The sequence below is a fragment of the Emydura macquarii genome, unplaced genomic scaffold, assembly GCF_026122565.2.
Source record: "Emydura macquarii macquarii isolate MOO-44397 ecotype Brisbane River unplaced genomic scaffold, CSIRO-AGI_Emac_v2 contig_3345, whole genome shotgun sequence".
NCBI classification, from domain to species: Eukaryota; Metazoa; Chordata; order Testudines; family Chelidae; genus Emydura; species Emydura macquarii.
The window spans coordinates 8,200,940-8,215,298 of record NW_027133482.1 but is presented as its reverse complement, the minus strand read 5'-3'; the positions used below and the strand labels follow the sequence as shown (position 1 = coordinate 8,215,298).

At 56.3% G+C, this 14,359-nt stretch overlaps 1 protein-coding gene across 1 annotated transcript in view; it reads right to left on the bottom strand.

Moving 5' to 3' along the window:
* Positions 1 to 10,631: 10,631 nt before the first annotated feature.
* LOC137143712 (dedicator of cytokinesis protein 2-like) overlaps positions 10,632 to 14,359 on the bottom strand; it is a 229,933-nt gene continuing 226,205 nt past the window's right edge. The window contains exons 31-32 of the mRNA XM_067533643.1: positions 11,790 to 11,868; positions 10,632 to 10,681 (exon numbers count right to left, since the gene is read on the bottom strand). Coding sequence (XP_067389744.1) covers positions 10,652 to 10,681; positions 11,790 to 11,868 — 109 coding nt within the window. The 3' untranslated portion in view covers positions 10,632 to 10,651. The remainder of the gene's footprint in view (positions 10,682 to 11,789; positions 11,869 to 14,359) is intronic.

The following is a 14,359-nucleotide window of genomic DNA, read 5'->3' as shown; positions in this document are numbered from 1 at the left end:
ACTTTTTCAGAGCTGGCTCCTTAAGGTGAGAATCTGCGCTCCTCTTTTTAGAAGCCCTCCCTTAAACTTCCAAACCCTCCCCTCTCTTAGGCTTTGTCTACACTAGCTCTTTTGTCAGTCAGAAATGTGAAAAAATCACCCCCTCGACAGAATCAGTTTCACCGACAAAAGCACCGGTGTGGACAGCACTATGGTGGTGGGAGACCGCTCGTTGGGGCTGGTTTGATTATGCCGGTGAGGGAGATGTCTCCAGTTGGCACAGAGCAGCTGCACAAGAGACCTTACAGCAAGCACAGCTGCAGCGGTACAGCGCTGTAAGGTCTGCAGTGTAGACAAGTCTTAGGGGAAGCCTGTGCCAAGGCAGAAGGGGCACTGGATCTGTCCGGAGACAGCTGTAAAGGGGGGTCTCCTGGCCTGACTTGGAAGCTGTCCGAAGGGAGAGTTCCATCTTCAACAGACTGAGTTTAATCTCCCTGTTCTTCCTTGCCTGGGTCTTGAGGGCCAAGCAGAAGCTGCACTTCTGGGAGATGTGGCCTCCCCCAAGCAACAGACACACTTAGTGTGGCCATCACTCACAGGTATGGCCTCTTGGCAGGAGAGGGGATGTTCGAAGCCTGGCGAGCTGGCTTGCCCTACCAGGAAAACAGACTACAGGAGGGAAAAGAGAGGAGAAAAAACAATCCTCTCACCACGTATCTTACAAACTATGACTAGACTAAACGACACCATCTTAGCCTCCAGAGAAAAGCAGAATGGCCAAGGCACATTCAGAGCGGACACGCGCGGGCTCCCTCTCAGGCCACGGCGGCTGAGAAGTTGCTGAGAGCAGTTCTGCCGCCCACCCCTGTGTAGCCTTGGTGTCTGGCACAAAGAGGCCTAGGGGGCATGTGTGAGCTGAATGGACACTGCTAGTGGAGAATCTCCACTCAAAGGCTTGAGAGGGGTACCCACTGGGACACGCCTCTCAAAGGAAAGCAGGGTGTGTCCCCCCGTACCGTGAGGAGCCGCACGTGTCCCCCCCCGTACCGTGAGGAGCCGCGCGTGCAGCAGCAGGGTGTAGGCCGCCTCCGTGTAGTTTTCGTAGCTGACATGCAGGTCTTTGAGCTTGTAGAGGTACCTGGGAGTGAGTGCAGCCCGTGGTCAGCGCTTCCTGGGGTTCCACTGCAGGGGGTTGCCCGCGCTGGGTCACAGGGGAGGCTTGGCTGACAGGGCCTATGCCCCGGCGTGCTCACACTAAGCCATGCCTGGGAGGAGAGGGGGTCGCGAATGCCAGCGGCCCCACCTCAGCCCTGGCGGCAGCACAGTGCAGCACAGGGCTCTGCGGCCGTGCCAGGCCTGGAGTGCTAGGTGTGCTGGTCCACACACCGCTCACAGGATGCAGGGCCAACAGCAGGCTGCCAAGAGGCATGGCCAGAGCTGTCCCCACAGTCCGTGCTGTCACACGGGCTCCAGGAGAAGCCAGAGCCACCCTCCCTCAACTCCTCACCAGGCAGGCCGGGGACAGCGCTGTGCACAGGTGGTCTGGGGACACTCGAGGGTTGCTAGACCAAAGGGTCTGCACAAAGAGCATTTTCCCTGTGTCTAGAAACGCCGCCCTCCATCCCTAAAAGCCTCAGTGTCCAGGCCGAGCTCCTGCGGTGAGTCATTCTCGAGTTACGGCCATTCTGTGACCTGGCTCAGCGGGCGTCGTCAGCCGCTCAGGGCGTGGGGACGCCATAGCCACCAGCTTCAGCTCAGAAAGTGCAGGCAGATCCGGGGCAGCACCTGTCTCCTTCCAGTGCAGTTCTGCCCCAAGAGTGACTCTGAACAGGGCATAATCTCACCTCCTGGCCCTGCGGCTAGCGAGCAGAGCTGCTGGACTCAGAAAAGTAAAGCAGTGCTTTGTGCGCTGCACAGCCAGGCAGCTCAGAGCTAGATCCTCGGGGAGCCCGCACAGCTCTGAAACACAGAGCCGGCGTCTGTCCCTTCTTGGGCACCAACCGCAGGGTGGGTATTAAATTCCAACCGGTGGCCCCTCTGCAAATCCACCCAGAGCAATAGAGCTGCCCAGGGGACCCTAAGGGCACCTTTCAACCTGCTTTGCCTCTATTCCAGGGAATGCACGCCCAGGGGTTGCAGGGCACTACTGATACGCATCTTGTTCTACTTGTAAGCGGAGCCCCTTGGAGCGGAGTCCCCAGGACGCCAGGCCAGAGGTGGGGTGGGCCCTGTCTGGGGCAGCGGGGCGTGCCTCGACGCAGAGCTCTCACCTGATGTACATGGCCCGGCGGTCAATCTCCTTGTAGAAGTTCTGGGAAAGGAAGAGCAGACGAAGGAAGGTGAACGACCCAGAAGACGCGGCATCAAAGGGCTATGAGCTAGATCCACAAAGGGACATCCTCGGAGCCTCACCCCTCCTGGCCAGCCCTGGGGGCAGGACATGTCTCTGCCTTCTCCAGAGGGACCATGTCTGGTCCCCTCTTGGGCCCCATCTGGCCATGCAGCCTCACGCACCATGGAGCGTGGCAGGCCCATTGCACTCTGTCTGGAGGTGTGGGAGCTGCCCTCCCTCTGGGGGCACAGGGGACAGGTTGGGCTGGGTGTGAGAACTACCCTCCCTCTGCAGGTGCAGGGGAGATGCTGGGCTGGGGCTGCCCAGCGGGCGCAAGGCCATGGACTCACCAGCAGGTTGACAGTGCAGCTCATGCTGTATGTTTTGTTCTCGTCATTCATGACAGCCCGATAATCCAGGAGCCGCTCCAGGAGGCCTGCTACCAGGGCCACGAATCTCTCGCCAGGCTTGGCTAATTGGGGGTGATTCCTGCAGCAGCTGAGGAGACTGGGAGAGAAGAGAAGAGAAGGATTTGCACCCTGAACTCCTCAGCCATCCACTCACTCCCCCACCCCTCTCCCTCGGGATCAGTATCCCCAAGTTTGGGCCCATTCACCTAGGCCTGGCCTGGGAGCTCCACGCAGGCCAGGCCCGTTCCACAAGGCAACAAAAAGGTGATATCTCACGCATGGCAAATGACAGCTCCTCCAGCCCCGGCCTCTCCCAGCAGGAGGGGCTGTCAGGAGGGGCTGGGGTGCTGCGGTTTGTAAGCAGGGCTAGGGGGCCTCCGGGGTCAGAGCTGAAAGTGCAGCCTTAACCCTCGGGCTGGAAGCTGCTGAGGGCGATTCTGTGGGGGAGGGGTGCGCCCGGCTGCCAGGGGAGGGCCAGACCCAGCTTCGGGGGTATCTGATTGACCGGGTCCTGCAGCTTGCTACTCGCTGCCTCTTCACAGGCCGGTGTCGGGGAAGGGCTGGGCGCGGTGACTCACATGCTCTGGAAGAGCTGCTTGTACTGCTCGTCCCCACGGCCTCCCTCCACCTCGCTGTCCAGCTTGCGCAGGATCTCGTCCTCGAACTGCGGAGAGGGGCCAGCGTGAGCCTGGGCTTGGGGCCACTAACCGAGGTCTGTGCGCCCCCCGGGCCGCAGTAGCAGAGGTGCTGGGGATGAAGATGCCCCCATCGAGGGCCTGGGCCAGACTGGTGCCTCGTCCTGCATCTCGGCAGGAGGTTAGGTTAGTTGACCCTTGCGGTCCCTCCTAAGCCTGTGGGTCTATGGTTCCAGAGCCTGCTGCCCGGGCCTTCCACCAGCCGCATTCTACGCGTCCATGGCTGCATCCCTCCATAGCCTGGGGGAGCTCAGGGCCACAGAGCCTGGGGAGGGCCCTGCCCTGCCACTCAGCCACAGCCCACAGTGCCCCAAGAGGCTGGGCCTGAGGGCAAAGCCAGAGAGACTATGGGCAAGCCTTGTTAGGATAACTGGGCCCACACTTTTCCCTGCACTGTGAGAAGTGTGACCATAGCCTGACAGGGAAAAGGGCAGAAGTGAGACACAGAGACGGACTTAGGCCAAACCAAAAAGCCTGATTTAACTCCAGGAGTGTTAAGATTATGTGTAAACAAGAACAGCGTGGAACCGGACAGCAGTGAACCAAAGCTAGGACAACCCAGTGAAGGGCTGGATGTTCTGCCCATCCCTCCCTTCTGGGGCCTTAAAAGAAAAGACACCAGGGGAAACGAGGAGGTGATGACCGAGATCCCATAGGCCTGGCTCCAGAGAAGTGCACAGAAGGGTGGCATGTCAGCTCTGTACCAAGAGGCAGTATGTGTGCTGTCTGTACAGAGCCGGCGTCCCCAGGCAGGCAGGGCAGGGGATGCTCAGGGAAAGGCTCGGCCTGGTGTCCCCAGGAAGGGAGGGTCAGGGTCGCACTCAGATGGAGGGGCACAGTTTCAAGGGCCTGGGACCCAAGGGCAAGCGCTGAAGGGAGCTGCGTCCCTGTCAGGGCTGGTGGGGTAATGGCTAAGGGGGAAGGTGACAGAGCCCTGCTCTCAGGGAACGGGCCCTGTGCCTTGTCTCTCCAACCGGCCTCTGGTCCTGGTGATCTCTCTTCCCGGGGCCGCACCCCCTCCACCTGTAAGACTGGTCAGGTGCTGCTAGCTCCCAGGTGCTGCTGGCGCAGTGCAGACCCCAGCAGGAGGGGCTCATAACCTCAGCACGGTTCCTATCCCAGGGCTGCCTTGGGAGAATGGCTGGCTACATGCACACTGTCACCCCATCCCCACTCATCGCCCAGTGCCTCGGGCCCTCCTGTGCCCCACACGCCCCCTCCTTGCAGGCACCAGACTGCCTGGGGACTCCTTTACTCACCATGCCAAAGCTCCTGGTCAGCTGGTACTCGCACAGCATCATGTCGAAGAAGATAGGGATGGTGGATTTGCGCAGCTCCAGCTCAGGCACCAGCGTCATTTCCAGGATAGGGCCCACCATGCCAGGGATAAAGGCAATCTTGTGGTGGCCTGAGCAGAGGGCACAGAAAGGCTGGTGTGAAGGGTGCTGCTGCCCCAGGGCTCCTCCCTGCCCCTTCTCTCTGCGGGGTGAGAGCCTGCTCCTTCCTGCTGTGGGCAGCATTTCCTTGAGGATGTGGCAGCATCGCCTACCTGCCCAGCCCCTTAGGACACTCGCAGCATTTACTACCTGCCTTACTGCGGCACCCAGTGCAGGCTTAGCAACAAGCCGGTTCCTGCCCGGAGAGATCAGCGGCCAGGAGAATGACGAACGTCACAGACAGATGGGGATGGGGCTGGCACAAGCAAAATACACAGCCTGCCTCACAGGGTGTTCTCAGCTGCCCCCCACCCCATCTGGGTGAAGTTCAAGTCATGAGACAGATCAGTAGCTCTCTGTAGCGCTCCCTGCTGCTCCAGTCTTGCTCTCCACACCACACAGCCCCACTGATGCCCCTCATGCTGACCCAGCGTCGTAGCTACTCCAGTCCTGGGCTGTCTCTGTTTAACTGGTTTGCGGAGGAAAATGCAAAGAGCTGGGATCCGTGTTGCAAGTAGCACCAGCCCCGCTGCGCACCCTCGGGGAGTCTGATAAATATTGCTGTAACTGCCAAACCAACCTGACCACAGCAAGAGGGAGGGAATTTTTCTCACGGGCCAGTATTGGACTGTCCCAAAGAAAGAGGAAAAGACATATGATTTTTCTACCCTAGTACAGACCTAGGAGGGCCTTCATGCCCCTTGGCCCCTGGAAAGCACGTGTTCAGAACAAAGAGAAAGTGTTTGCCACGGTACGAGAAAAACGAGGCAGAATCCTGGTTGATTAATCCTAGTATCAGATGCTGTACACTGTATCTTTGACTTGTAAACAGATGGCTTTAGGGGTGTAACTGCAGGAGCCCACCTTCTGTGGAAGGTGACGGTCACATGGCTGCAGGGGACAGCTTCCTGGAGTGCTGTACTGCATTGTTACTGGTTTATAGCACAAGCCTGACATTGGTTAGCTGCTCTCTTGAGTATATTTCCTAACAAACCAAAGTGTGGTCCAATAATTGACTCTGATTAATCACCAGACCCTGCCCCTCCGGCTCAGCCGTGCCTGGCCCACCCCCAAAGCTCAGCCCCTGCCCAAGGCCCAAGCAGCCTGTCCCACCGCAGTGAGGCAGCAGTGCCTCCAACTGCCCTGCCCCAGCTGTACTCACTCACCTAGGTTGTACCACATGTCCCGGATGGCAGCTCCAATTGTGGCTCTCATGTCTCCGTACCTGACAGGATAAGGAGAGGAGACTATTCACTCCAGCCCCTGTGCCGCCCGGACCAGTTAGGGTGTCATTAAGGGCACATTCGGTCTACAGGGCTGGGAATCCAGCACAAATTCACTCTCCCTTCCAACCCTCCGATGCAGCAGGAGGGCTACTGACGCAACCGTTCTAGGGAATGCACCTCCAACCAACAGACAACCACCCCGAGGGAGGCCAGCAGAGGAGCCAAGGCTGTGGTAGTGAAAGGTGGGATCCTGCTGTGGGCACCACAGGGTCCCATAACCCACGGGAGCAGGTGACTCACTTGGCGAGGATGGTGGTGCGCTTAGCTTGGGAGAAGTTCTCCAGCTGCAGGGAATCCTGGGTGAGGAAGGCAACTGCTAGGTGGAAATAATTGTTCCAAAGCTGTGAAGAAAAGAGGGGATTCAAAGGCCAACATGATTACAGACGCAGAACATGGTCAGTCGCATGGAGGGCGGGGACCCAAGGTGTGGTGTGAGGTGAGGCCTGGAAATGGGGGGAAGGAGTGGAGCGAGGTGGGGGGCATAGATTCCAAGGCCAGAAGGGACCATTGTGATCATTTAGTCTGACCCCCCTGTACAGCACAAGCCAGAGAACTACCCCAAATAATTCCTAGAGCAGATCTTCTAGAAGAACATCCAATACTGATTTAAAAATGATCAGTGACTGAGAATCCACCACGACCTTAGTGAAATATTCCAATGGGTAATTACCCTCACCATCAAAAAAGGTACACCAAATCTCCCCGCTGAATTTGTCTAGCTTCAACTTTGAGCCATTGGATCGTGTTATACTTTTCTCTGTGGATTGAAGAGTCCAATATTAAATCTTTGTTCCACATGTAGGTACTTACAGACTGTAAGCAAGTCACCCTGTAACCTTCTCTGTGTTAAGATAGACTCAAGGAGCTCACTCTGTCTATCACTATAAGGTAGGTTTTCTAAGCCTTTCATCATTCTCATGTTTCTTCTCTGACCCTCTCTCCAATTTATCAACTTCCTTGTCTAGCTGGCAGCCGGTCACAAGCAGAATGTCCCAAGGGTTGGTCCTGGGGCCGGTTTTGTTCAACATCTTCATTAATGGATCTGGAGGATGGGGTAGATTGCACCCTCAGCAAGTTTGCGGATGACACTAAGCTGAGGGGAATGGTAGATATACTGGAGGGCAGGGACAGGATACAGAGTGACCTAGACAAATTAGATGATTGGGCCAAAAGAAATCTGATGGTGTTCAACAAGGACAAGTGAAGAGTCCTGCACTTAGGACGGAAGAATCCGATGCACAGCTACAGACTGGGGACCGACAAGGTAGGCAGCAGTTCTGCAGAAAAAGACCTGGGGGTTACAGTGGATAAGAAGCTGGATATGAGTCAGCAGTGTGCCCTGGTTGCCAAGAAGGCTAACAGCATATTGGGCTGCATTAGTAGGAGCATTGCCAGCAGATCGCGGGAAGTGATTATTCCACTCTGTTCGGCATTGGTGAGGCCGCATTTGGAGTATTGTGTCCAGTTTTGGGCCCCCCACTACAAAAAGGATGTGGACAAGTTGGAGAAAGTCCAGTGGAGGGCAACAAAAATGATGAGGGGGCTGGAGCACAAGACTTATGAGGAGAGGCTGAGGGAACTAGACTTGTGTAGTCTGCAGAAGAGAAGAATGAGGGGGATTTGATAGCAGCCTTTAACTACCTGAAAGGGGGTTCCAGGGAGGATGGAGCTAGGCTGTTCTCAGTGGTGGCAGATGACAGAACAAGGAGCAACGGTCTCAAGTTGCAATGGGGGAGGTCTAGGTTGGACATTAGGAAAAAGTTTTTCACTAGGAGGGTGGTGAAGCACTGGAATGGGTTACCTAGAGAGGTGGTGGAATCTCCATCTTTAGAGGTTTTTAAGCTGCGGCTTGACAAAGGCCTGGCTGGGATGATTTATCTGAGGTTAGTCCTGCTTTGAGCAGGGGTTGGACTAGATGCTCTCCTCAGGTCCCATCCAACCCTAAACTTCTATGATTCTATGATAATCAAGGCCAGGGTAACTATATGAAATCTCAACTTCTTCATGTACCTGTTGAGGTTTCAGAGGTCGAAGATAGGACAGAACCCTCCCTTGACTTTGGGGATTAGGAAATACCAGAAGCAAAACCCCTTTCCCCTGAGGTCCCAGAGGACCTCTTCCACTGCTCCGACTTCTAGGAGCACCTGCACTACCTTCTGAAGGAATTGCTCATGAAAGGAGTCCCTGAAAGGGACAGGTAAGGCCCCCACATGGGGGGGAAGGGTACACTTTACTGGGGCCTGGAGGCTCTGGGGGGCCTGGCCCAGGCTGCAACCTCCATTACCATGAGGAAAAAAATTTTCACGGCTCATGAGATTGTATGTAGGGGATGAGGGATTGTGGTATGTGTGCGAGAGGGGATTGTATTACAAGTTTGTACTGGGCCCAAAAAAATTATGCTTGGGCCCTGGGAACAGGGTGAGAGGGGGGGCATGAGAGAAACTGGAGAAAGTATCCCAGTTTCACAGTGCAAAGGACCCACTGGTATGATGTGATTTGGGACCATGCACTGTGAAAATGGGATAAATGATGCAAAAACAATAAGGGCGGATCCGGGGAACTGAATGTTACGCTGTCCTCGGGCATCTCCTCAACAGTTCTGTTTGCCTCCCGAGGACTACCTTGGTTGACCACAACTCCTGCTGCAAGGGGGATTTTGAGGCGTTTGTCTATTACTGCTTCTACCCCTTCAGTGACTCAAGTCCCGTCTGGACGAGCCCTGGTAGAAGCGGGGCATGGGTTGCGGTCTGAATGGTCTCCTCTGTGGTGCTGGCATATGAAGCCCAATGACATGGCTCTCATGGATGCATCTGCACTGTCCAGAGCCGCCTGCATTAAAGCTTTCGATACCGCTTTACTCTCTTTAACTTGACCTGCAAACTCTGTCTTGGAGTCAGGAGGCAACGAGTCCATACATTTTTCCAGACAGCCATGAGTTGAAGGCATACCTACTTCGGGCAGGCTGCTGGTTCACTATCCGAAGCTGCAGCCCTCCGGTGGAATATACTTTCCTCTCGAAGAGGTCCAGTGATCAGGATGACGCTCTGACACTGGGATCCTGTGCCCGGTACTGGCTCTTCATCCTTGGTGCCGGGATCGTGTATGTTGTCGCCATCAGTGCTGGGGTCTGAGGCCACTGAGACAGCATCTGCCATGGTACTGCAAAGGGCTGCGTCTCCCGTCCTTGGTGCCTGCTACGGTGCCGGCTCCTCCGTGAGGTGTATGATTGCCTCTGAGTAAGATGAGAGCTGCTCGTTCCTTGGCGACCATGGAAGGGCGGCGCCGGGGGGATCTTGACTTAGCCATCATGGCCGGTTTGCCCCTGGATGGCACCGCAGGTCTCCTTGGCACTGGACTACGCTCCAGAGGGCGGCTAGATGGTGGTGGGGCTGTCTCCTCAATAAGCTCTCTGGTCACCTCCCGTGCCTCTGAGGTGGAGGGAAGCTGGATATTCTCCTCCTCCTCCTGCTCGCCAGTGGTACTGGACTCAACGAGGCTCTTCTCTGGCCCAGAGTCAACAGTGCCAAGGTCAAGGGCTGGGGGCTCAGGTGTCCCAGCATGGGTCACACCCTGGTAGCCTCCGCAGGCCTGGACTTAGGCGTTGGCGAGCACCCTCTGTCCCTGCTCCTCTTCTGCGGTCCCGGCGAATAAGAGCGGTGCTGCTTCTCAGACTGTGCTGGGCCCTTTGGTGCCGGTCAGGTTTGGTGGTGCCGTGGCTCCTTTGGTGCCGGGGACGCCTGCCAGTGCTGAAGCTCCTTCGGCACTGCTTCCTTTCTTACCGCAGGCTCTGTCGTAGCAGCCAGGGCACTCCTCACTGACGCCAATGAGCCTGCTCTCTGCTCCGCAGGCCGAAGGGTGGCCTCCATTGGTAGGAACTTCAAGCGTTGGCTGCATTCCTTTTGGGTCCTAGCTTGAAGCTTCTCCAGATCTTGCACTTCTCTTTTAGATGAGACTCCCTGAGGCACCTCAGACAGGCGGAGTGCGGGTCGTCCCTCGGCCTAGGCTTGAAGCAGGGCAGGACCCACCTTGTCCCCGGAGGGAAGGGGAGCTAACAACCCGCTAAGCGGGGTACGTAACTTAACTATGCTAACCAACTATACTAGCTAAACGGACTCTTCACACTATTGACAGATACGATGCAAACCAGACATGAGGGAAGCGCTTGCTAGGCAACAGCAGCAAAGTTCCAGTGCCCGTCACAGGCGTAAGAAGGAACTGAGCAGGCAGACGATCGGCGGGCCCCTATCTAGAGCGCCATCGCAGCGCGACTCCAGAGGGCACCAGAGCCAACCCTACGGGTACTACTGAGGAAACTGTCTGGCGAACTGTGCATGCGGCATGCACACACCTGCTTGGCACTGACATGAGCAAGAACTTGAAGAACTTCTGATTTCTATTCATTACTACCAACTTCCCCATTTTCCAGTTGTTATATATTATTATTATATTTTGTATAGTTGCCTGCACGTCCCCTCTAAAGCAGGTTGTTTTTCAATCAGCACGGCCTTCTTCCTCAGGTGAGGAACTGTGACTGTTTGGGCATCTAAGGAGTAAGGAATTCTTAAGTCATTCCCAATTATCATTCACATTTTTCCGATTAAAAATGAGGAGAGTCATGTAGCACCTTAAAGACTAACAAATTTCTGCAGGCATAAGCTTGCGTGGGCTGCAGCCCACTTCGTCAGATGCATGAAATGGAAACCACAGCTCGGAGGTGTCTATATACATCCAAGCGCGAGAAAGAACAATGGGGAGGGTAGGTGCTAACAAAGTCCGTTCAGTTAGGGTAGATGAGGCCTATTCCCAACCGTTGATCAGAAGGTGAGAATGTGTGAACAGTGACAATTACTTCTTGTAATGAGAGAACCATTCCTAGTCCCTGTTCAGACCCAGTTCGATTGTGTCGAGTTTGCAGAGAAGTTCCAGCTCTGCAGTTTCTCGCTGAAGTCTGGTTTTGAAGATTTTTTTTTTTTTTTTTTTTTTGATTTGATTTTTCTGATTAATTTCTAATGAATTTTTTCTGATTTCTCTTCCTCCCAACGGATTGGACCCATAATCATTTTCAGCTTTGTGAAACTGGCCCTAGTAAAGAACAAAGTTTATCTATCACGGGGCTGGCCCTTATTCTGCTCACACATTATTAAAGTGATCACATCATGATCCCTTGTTCCAAAGCTACTTTAACTCTGGGTTCTGCAATGGTTCCTTTTAGCCAGGACACCGGCTCAGAAAGAATTCCCTGGTGCTGGCTGCCACGCTTTTTGAGTTCGGCGGGCGAAGAGGCCAGGAACCAGAGCGGGGAAGCGCAGGGGGTCAGAAACCAGGGACGAGGGATGGGGAGGGCGGAGGTCAGGGGCCAGAGAGGCTCGGTGAGGGAAGGAATCAGGGCAGGAGTATAAGCACATCTCACCTAAAACACTAGGAACCCCTAGGGTGGGGGTGAGGACAGGGTGGCAGGACCAATCAGAAGCCTGCACAGAAATACTCCCCCATCCCTTCTCAAAGGCCTCCTATGAAGCAGCCCCAGGTAAGGCATTAGCAAAACTGTTGGCAAAGCCACATGCAGCCCCGGCCCTTGCAGGGACCCACCCTGCACTGCTGGGCAAGGCCAGAGGAAGCAGAACGAGCCCCCCCCCAACCCCTCTGCTCACCTGCAGCTCCAAGCTGCCGCTGCTCAGAAACATCTGGGTCAAGGTCTCCGCAAACTGGTTGATGGCTCGTAGGAACTCCCTGCAGGGACAGCAACCAATGTGGTGAGCAGCCCTGCCTGGGGAACAGCCTGTCGCACCCTCCCTACAGCGCCTGCGAGGAGCACACGAATGGGAGGGGCTGCTAAGCACTGAAACAACATGCAGCAGGCAACTGCAGTGGCGCAGGCGCTTGGCCCCACGCTGCGGGATGCAGCGTTACCAAATCTCGCAGTTGTATGGCTAGTCTCATGCCAGCTGGTGTTATTCTCCAAGCCACAGCTCCTGGAGTCCTGGGATTCCAGCAGGCGCTCCACTTGTGTTTGTAAAAACAGTGCTTTTAGATATCCACGTCTAGCCTCTGTGGCAGCTGAGAAAAGCGTCAGCAGGCGCTGCCCCCAGCAGGCAAAGACCAGGCTCAGCAGTAGCATTTGGCTGAACCCCTGGAGCTCCCAAGCTCATGAGTTTTTGGGGTTCGACTCATGATTATCAATCGGTTGGTCGGGGTGACAAGATTGGAGGGATTCCCGTGAGTGAGGGGAGTGATGCTCACCAAAGCCCTTCAGGAGGCAGCATGCAGAGCTCTGAATAGCTGGGCTGTCACTGCTCCACTGTCAGACAATGCAGCCATCAAGCCTGCATGTCAGAGACAGGAGAGGAGCCAGAAAGCCCCACTGGCCATCTCTAAGAGGTGAGTTACAAAGCCCCGCTCCCAGGCGCTGGGCAGCTGTCTGTCCGGTCAGTCTGCTGTCTGCACTGGCCCCTCTGCGACCCATGCCCATTGCCACCCCCACTCATGCCCACACCCCACCTGCAACACCCATACATGCAACGGCATCCACCATGCGACGGCATGCCCATACCTCACCCCAGGACACACACAGCCAGCACGCATACCCCTCTGCGGGCACACGTGTCCCCCCAGACTGCCCTCCAGCCCCTCTGCTCTCATTTTCCATACCCTGTCCACAGATCCGCTGTGCCATGCCCCAGCTTTTCAACAGTCTCTTGGAGGAGCCCTTCAGTGGGGCAGACCCCAAGGGGCCCTGCTCTTCCTCAGGGCAGGCCACGCAGCCTCCCCGCCTCCTAGACTGAGCCTCTAGCTGCCGGCTCTCCTGCTTCCCACCAGGATCCCTGCCCAGCGAGTCCAACCGAGAGAGACTCCTGGTCAGAGACTTGTCCACACCTCAGGGACTCCTGCACCCAGCCTGGATTTGCAGTGACACCCAACGACGTTTTCCAAACAGAGCGGGTTTGTTAGTCCACTGGATATCTACCCCTCTCCCCACACTGCCACACCCTCCACGGCCCCCACCCCACCCAACTGATCCACAGCTCCCCCTCAGTGCCACACCTTCCATGGTCCTCACCCCCTCTCCCTCCCCACAGTGCCACTCCCCCCCTTGTCCCCACCCCACAGATACACAGCCCCCGCCCTGCAGTGCCAAACTGTGATGAAATGGAGAAATCCTTAATGTTATCGCTGAATACTGTGTGCGCGCCTCAGTTTCTCCTGTGTGTCACTCCTGTGTGTCGGTGATGGGACTGGGTGTGTGATCATTGCAGAGGTCACTGGAGGGCAGATGGGCCTTCCCAGCCACACCTACACAGACAATGGCCAGGGCCCCTCTGCATTTGTGTTACGACAGGCTAGGGCAGGCAGAAACAAGGAGGGGTGGCCACCCTGCCCGGGAAAGAGAAAAGGACTGGGGAGGGGCAAGGGGCGTGTCTGGGGCAGGCTGGCTGGAAGGGCCAGGCCGCTGGGGGGGATCGCACGGGGCAGAGCAGAGCCCAAGAACAGGGCTCTGGATCCTCCCAGTTGGTCGTTGCTGTAACTTTTTATTCATCTGCTAACAGAGTCTGTGCTGTGATCCTGAGAACTAATTAACCCTCTGCCTGCCACGCTGGCTGTGAATCGCTGCTGACTGAAAGGTGGGTGCATGGCCCCTTTGGAGCATGTAGGAGCTCCCCAGGGTCCCATCCAGGGTCTGACAGTGGGGAGCTCACAGCGGAGCAGGGGTGCTGAATGCTCTAAGGCCAGATTCAGGAGGTGGGTGCATGGGTGTGAGGGGCCCTGTTAGAGACTCACCCCACTAGGGTTCTGACTGGCTTCATCCTGAGTGGTTCCAGAGCCCCCATCCTCGTGGGACTCTGTCACAGAGACAGCAGAGGATGGTCAGAGGCACCCCGCGGACGAGAGCATCTGGCAGTTGGATTCAGGAGCAGTGGGAAGGGGAGTTCGAGGGAACAGCGGAAGATGGAGTATCACCGTCTCCTTAAGAAGGATATTGTAGAGCTGAGCAGAAAGAGGTTTGCACATTGGAAAGGTCACCAAGGTGCAGCCGATTGCACAGCTGGAGCAGGATGATTGGTTTTGAGAGCCAGACCCTGACCCAGACGGGTTTACCGGGGGGCTGGGAACAGCCGGAGTGGCAGCCAGGTGCCCTCAAGATGCATGTCCCCTGCCAGGAGGGCCAAGTTCCCCGCTGGATGTGAGGCGGCTGGAGATGGAGCTGCGAATGAAGGCGCTGGCA